The sequence below is a fragment of the Falco punctatus genome (assembly GCF_963210335.1).
Source record: "Falco punctatus genome assembly, chromosome: 11".
Classification (NCBI taxonomy): domain Eukaryota; kingdom Metazoa; phylum Chordata; class Aves; order Falconiformes; family Falconidae; genus Falco; species Falco punctatus.
The window spans coordinates 32,133,776-32,139,808 of record NC_137591.1 but is presented as its reverse complement, the minus strand read 5'-3'; the positions used below and the strand labels follow the sequence as shown (position 1 = coordinate 32,139,808).

The 6,033-nt window shown below is 46.6% G+C and overlaps 1 protein-coding gene across 3 annotated transcripts in view; it reads left to right on the top strand.

Annotated features, from left to right (window-relative positions):
* Positions 1-468: 468 nt before the first annotated feature.
* The window catches only part of PTGS2 (prostaglandin-endoperoxide synthase 2), a 42,895-nt gene continuing 37,330 nt past the window's right edge, over positions 469-6,033 (top strand). For 2 of the 3 annotated variants that reach the window (XR_013931035.1, XM_080406455.1), the window contains exons 1-9: positions 474-994; positions 1,474-1,590; positions 1,701-1,844; positions 2,309-2,452; positions 2,833-3,014; positions 3,861-3,944; positions 4,131-4,377; positions 5,360-5,646; positions 5,747-5,894. Coding sequence is in view for 2 of the 3 variants with exons in the window: in XM_080406455.1 (XP_080262581.1) it covers positions 943-994; positions 1,474-1,590; positions 1,701-1,844; positions 2,309-2,452; positions 2,833-3,014; positions 3,861-3,944; positions 4,131-4,377; positions 5,360-5,646; positions 5,747-5,894 (1,405 nt within the window). In the remaining variant the exon portion in view is untranslated. Of the gene's footprint in view, positions 995-1,473; positions 1,591-1,700; positions 1,845-2,308; positions 2,453-2,832; positions 3,015-3,860; positions 3,945-4,130; positions 4,378-5,359; positions 5,647-5,746; positions 5,895-6,033 lie in introns of all 3 variants that reach the window. The other variant, XM_080406456.1, reaches the window with a different exon arrangement.

Genomic DNA, 6,033 nt, shown 5'->3' with positions numbered 1-6,033 from the left:
TGCTGCGAGCCCCTTTCACACACGTGAGGGGAAAAAAAGTCCCCCAACCACTTGTTTAAGGCACATACTAAAATTACTGCGTTAACAATCTAAGCCCCACGAGCTCCCGACGCTGTGACCCGGCGGGGCCCCAGACGCGGCTGCCACGGCGCCTGCCGCCCCTTCGGCTTCTCCCGCCGGCCGGCGCCTTCCGTGGCGGTGTCCCAGGCAGGGCAGCGCGGGGCAGGCCGCCGGCAGGGCCCCACCGCGGGCACTTGCGGTGACGAGCTGCATTTTTAGAACATCACTTGGCAAACGGGCGGGTTTGGGGGGTCAGAAAACTTGAGGCGGGAAGGGGGGCGGCTCGGCACGGCTCTGGGCGCCAGGCCCGCCGGTGGGCAGCAGGCGCGGCGGGGCCGAGCGCCGTGAGGTCCGGGCGCCCCGAGGGGGGGGCTCCCCGGCGCCCTGCCCTGAGGAGAGGCCGGCGGCGCCGAGGGGACAGGACGAGCCAGGCAGTGAGGAGCGCCTCTAGGAACGCGCCCGCTCCTCCTCTTCCCCGAAAGGGACGGGGATCGCGGCTGCAACATCCCCCCTAAAGGCGGGTGCTCCCCTCAGCGCCCGCCCCCGGCGCTGCCGGCGGGGACAGCCGCGGCGGGCCCGGCCGAGGTACGACGGCGCGTCCGCCGCCACCTCAGTGTCCCCCGCCGCAGCCTGGCGGCCGCGGAGCCAGACGGAGAGCCCCGGCCCGCGGCAGGTGGGAGCGGGACGGCGGCGGGGCGGGGCGGCGCGCAGAGCGAAATCCCCTACCCCGCCGTCGTTTCCGGCGGGCGGGTGTCGGCCGGTGAGTCACGGCCTGCAGCAGCGCTATATAACCGGGCGGCCGCCTCCCTGGCAGCGTTAAGGGCTTCTCAGCGTCGAGTACCCGCAGAGCCTGAGCCGCACCAGCCGCAGCCCCGCCGGGACATGCTCCTCCCCTGCGCCCTGGTGGCCGCGCTCCTGGCTACCGGCCACGCTGGTGAGTCCCGGCCCCTCACGGCAGGCGCGGGCCGATCGCGGGTGGATCGCGATCCAAACCGTGCGCGGGGAGTGCTGTTCTCTGCTTTTCAGCCGTGGGATGGATTAATTCTAGTTTCTTAACTGCTTTGTATTATCTTGCTATTTCTCAAATCCCTGACGTACGGTACAAAGGATGTCAGGCCTCTGCTGGCCTGTGTGACATAACCTGACCCTTCAGAGGGGCTGTATTGCTGTCGGGAAATGGAGACAAATTCTTTCACCTTTACTAATTGCTGTTACCTGTAGTAGCCCAAAGGCTGATGTGAATGGATGCTCACACTCTGCCTTCCTGCTAAGCACTGCACTTCAGGGCGTCGTCTGCCTAAGTTAGGGAAGTCTGGCACGGTGAGAGGGTGAGAGGAGCGGCCAGGCCGCGTAGCCGTGCGGGATCCCAGCCGTGCGAGATCCCAACCGCAGCGTCTGGTTTTCTCGTTCTAGCCAACCCTTGCTGCTCCAACCCCTGTCAGAACAGGGGCGTGTGCGTGACAACAGGACTGGATCAGTACGAATGTGACTGCACGAGGACAGGATATTATGGGGAAAACTGTACAACACGTAAGTATCCTGAATTCTCTGACTTCATTTACCTGAAAAGAGATTTAATTCCAGGATTGCAGATTATACTTAATAGCTAATTTACACCATCTTTCCATCAATGCTTACAGCGGAATTCTTCACGTGGCTGAGGCTAACATTGAAACCTTTGCCGAATACTGTCCACTACATCCTCACCCACTTCAAAGGAGCCTGGAATATCATCAATGACATTCCATTCTTAAGAGATGCTATTATGAGATATGTATTAACATGTAAGTATGAGTTCTCTCTTCTAGTCCTCTTAACTGGCAGAAGTTACTTGTAGGACTCCAGGATACTGCACTTGATTGGTCTGTGTATAAAGTTAACAACCTAAATTGCACTAAGATTTGAAACATTATAACCAAAACTTAAGACTTCTGCATGATGCAGGCTTGTATGAAACACTCTTTGAAATGAAAATGGGGTTTGCTCTAATCTCTGATAGAAGCCAGGATTTTGCCAGCGTAAATGCAGCACCAAATTGCTTGTGTTAATAGTTGGGTCCAGCTGACAATCCAGGACCCAGTCCTGTCATTCAGTAATGGTAATCCCATTTAACATCAGTAGCTGATACCTGTAGAATTTGTTAATGCAACTGCTGCCAAAGTATGGAAAAGATCTGGCCCTGTGACCTATTTTTTGAGACCAAAATGTACAGTTTAAAGAATCAAATATTGTTATTTTTTTTTTACAGCGAGATCACACTTGATTGACAGTCCACCAACTTACAATAGTGATTATAGTTACAAAAGCTGGGAAGCTTATTCCAATCTTTCCTATTACACAAGAAGCCTTCCACCAGTAGGACTTGACTGCCCAACACCAATGGGTGTTAAAGGTAAGGAATAAATGAGATGTGTAATGTTTGCTTCTAGGAATGTCTACTTATCCTCTTAGAAAATACTGTGAGACCTGCTTGTCTATACTTTTTTTTTTTTTTAGTGTAGTTGACTTTAAAAATAGCCAAGTTTTGGATACACTGTAAGACCTAAAAGATAACTATTGTGGTTCTCACTATTGAGTTACATGCTAAAAAAGGAATTCAGAAGTTCCTAACAAAATCAAAAAAGTGAGCATAGAAAAGCAGATAATTGCCCTCTATTTGTATGCTACTGTCCTTCAATAATATATTGAAAGTCTTAAGCCTTTTTGTTGGCAACAAAACTAAGTATTGAAAACTATGTTTATGCTTGAATATCTCACTGCTTTCTCTTGCAGGTAAGAAAGAGCTTCCAGATTCGAAAGTGATTGTGGAGAAGTTTTTGCTAAGGAAAAAATTTATTCCTGACCCACAAGGCACAAATGTGATGTTCACATTCTTTGCCCAACACTTCACTCATCAGTTCTTTAAGACGGACCACAAGAAAGGACCTGGCTTCACCAAAGCTCTCGGCCATGGGGTATGATCATACCTTTAACTTGAACACAGCACTTACATTCTAGCTGCTCGGTAGCTTCTAAGAACTATCTTGCAGGTTGTGAGGGTACACAAATACCAGTACGTGTTTTGGTGCACACAAAAATTTGTCACAGACTAGTGGGCTTACCCCTTCTGCAACTTCTCCTGAGGAAAAATTCCAGCGCTTGATAGCATCTCTTCCTGGGTCAGAACTGCTTGTGCAAAGCATGTGGTGCAGTTTAAAATATCTGCACAGTGATCTCTATGACTTCTTTATTATTATTCCCAAGAACCTGCTCTCACCTGAAGCATGTTTGATTTGGTGAGTGTCCAGAACTTCTCTGGACTCTTTCTATCAGTTGCAAGGAGTGGTATCCAGCTCTGCAAAATATCTTGTGTGCTGCTAGTCAAAGAGACTTAGTTTAACAAGAGCTTTGAAAGCAGACTTTGATTTAGGATCTTCACCTAAAAGACAGGCAGCCTTTGGACAAAGAGTTGTTCAGTACGAATGTAATATGTAGGTCTAAAACAAAGCTATAAAATACGTATGTGTGTATATACAAAGAGCTGCCTGCATAATAGAAAGCTGCTGACACTTTAAACAGAGTCCTTGTAAATTGACTGGCAATTCAACAAAATGCTGTTATGTGGAGATGGCTCCAGTTGCCAGGAAATAGTTCGGCTTCACATTAAATATTGTGCATGATATCATAAGGTAACAATAATATATTTAAAAGGTAAACATCTAAGGGGGTGAACTCCTATTGGCATTCATAGAAGTGGGATGTATCCTTAAATAGCAAAAGATGCGAGTTGGCTTCATGTTACAAATGCTTTTGTTTTATAGGTTGACTTGAATCATATTTACGGAGAGACTCTGGAGAGACAACTTAAACTGAGACTTCTAAAAGATGGAAAGCTAAAATACCAGGTATGTCTTATCTCAAAATTCCTGTTGCCTTATTGGATGACATGCACTTCCTAAACTAGTGTTCTGTGCATGGTGTAGTCGATCTAAAATGTAAGCCTAAAGTTGGCACTAACAGAGTCAAGACAGCTTAACTCATAAACATCATAGCTTAAGACTCTCTCTTTGTTCTTTCTTCCTCCCTGGCAGATGATTGATGGAGAAATGTATCCACCAACAGTGAAGGACACTCAGGCAGAGATGATCTACCCTCCTCACGTACCTGAACACTTGCAGTTTTCTGTCGGGCAGGAGGTGTTTGGTTTGGTCCCGGGCTTGATGATGTATGCTACAATATGGCTGAGGGAACACAACCGGGTCTGTGACATCCTGAAACAGGAGCATCCAGAGTGGGATGATGAGCAGCTGTTCCAAACTACTAGACTCATATTGATAGGTGAGTGTCACATCTACATGCAACTCTAACCTTCTTGAGTGACACTTCTAGCCGTTATCTGCTGCAGTTGGTGTAGTTAAGATGGAAATCTATTAAATGGGTGTGTGAGGGCATACATCTGAGCCTCCGTGACCTGTCACTGGGATTGTATTGGATACAGCTTCCTCCCAGCAATGTTAAAGACGGAACCGAATAAAACTGAGCTAAGTGATGCTTAATTCCCTTATCAAAGGGAAAAAGAACTGGAAGCAGTGAAAAAGCAGGAAGTTAAGGTTCCTTCTCAGAGAAGGCATGTGAGGCTAGGTGACCTCAGACTGTCAGATCTTGTGGGGTTTTGTTTGTGGTGGTTGGTTTTTTTTTTTTTCTCCCCTGGGGTTGGGTTGGTTCAGGTATGCTTCAAAAGAAAGGCTGTGATTAAATCTGAAGTTAAGGGAGTTATGTAAAACGTAATTCTGCATACTTCTATTTAATTCAGTGGTATTTCATCTTATATAAATGACAATGTACACTAAGCTTGGAAAGATCTTGTCCAAACTGACTGAAACAGTAAACCCAGACATCTGTATTAAGCAGCTCAGAAGCTGAGAGGTACTTTCACATATCAACTTTCTTCATTATCCCATACCTCTCGCCTAGAAAGTGTTGTATAACTGAACATGATGTAGATACTGATGTGTGCTGTTCTGTGGAACTTATAAAGAAGTCTGTCTTGTGGAGGGGGCAGGGAAGCAGGATACAGAAAACACTTTGGCTGTGGTAGAGAAAACTCTTGGGATCTCAAGTACTGTTCCACCCCTTAGTCACATAAAATGTATGAATTACTTTCTAGACACTATTACAGAACATTGAAGTGTTTATCCTGATCACTCTAGTATTTTTTTAGAACAGTTCAGAAATGGTATTTTCTCTCAGAGCAGGATAAGCACCTAAAGCTTTTCAGGGAACCAGTGCAAACATTCTTTTCTGTGTTATTGACCAACAGGAGAAACAATCAAGATTGTTATTGAGGACTATGTGCAGCACTTGAGTGGCTACCATTTCAAACTCAAGTTTGATCCTGAACTGCTGTTCAACCAGCGATTTCAATACCAGAACCGAATTGCAGCTGAATTCAATACTCTCTACCACTGGCACCCACTTCTGCCTGACACTTTCCAGATACATGACCAGGAATACACTTTCCAGCAGTTCCTCTACAACAACTCTATAATGCTGGAACATGGCCTTTCCCATATGGTGAAGTCTTTCTCCAAGCAAAGTGCTGGCAGGGTAGGTACTTTCTCAAGCTCCTAGTGAACCAACAGACATATACTTCCAACTTTCTCCTGACTTACTAGGCGATCTTACTACTTTTAATCTTTATTAATAGGTTGCTGGTGGGAGAAATGTTCCTGCTGCAGTACAGAAAGTAGCAAAGGCTTCAATTGACCAAAGCAGACAAATGAGATACCAGAGCTTGAATGAGTACAGGAAACACTTCATGCTGAAACCATTCAAATCATTTGAAGAACTTACAGGTAACAGTTTTCATCCTTCCTGACAAACAAGGGCCCTTCTATTAAATGGCTAACAGTCCTGCAGTGCTATTACTGGACTTGAAAAGGACAGTCTCGCAATGAAAATAGGATTTTTCCACTTACCGCTTTTATTCATCAA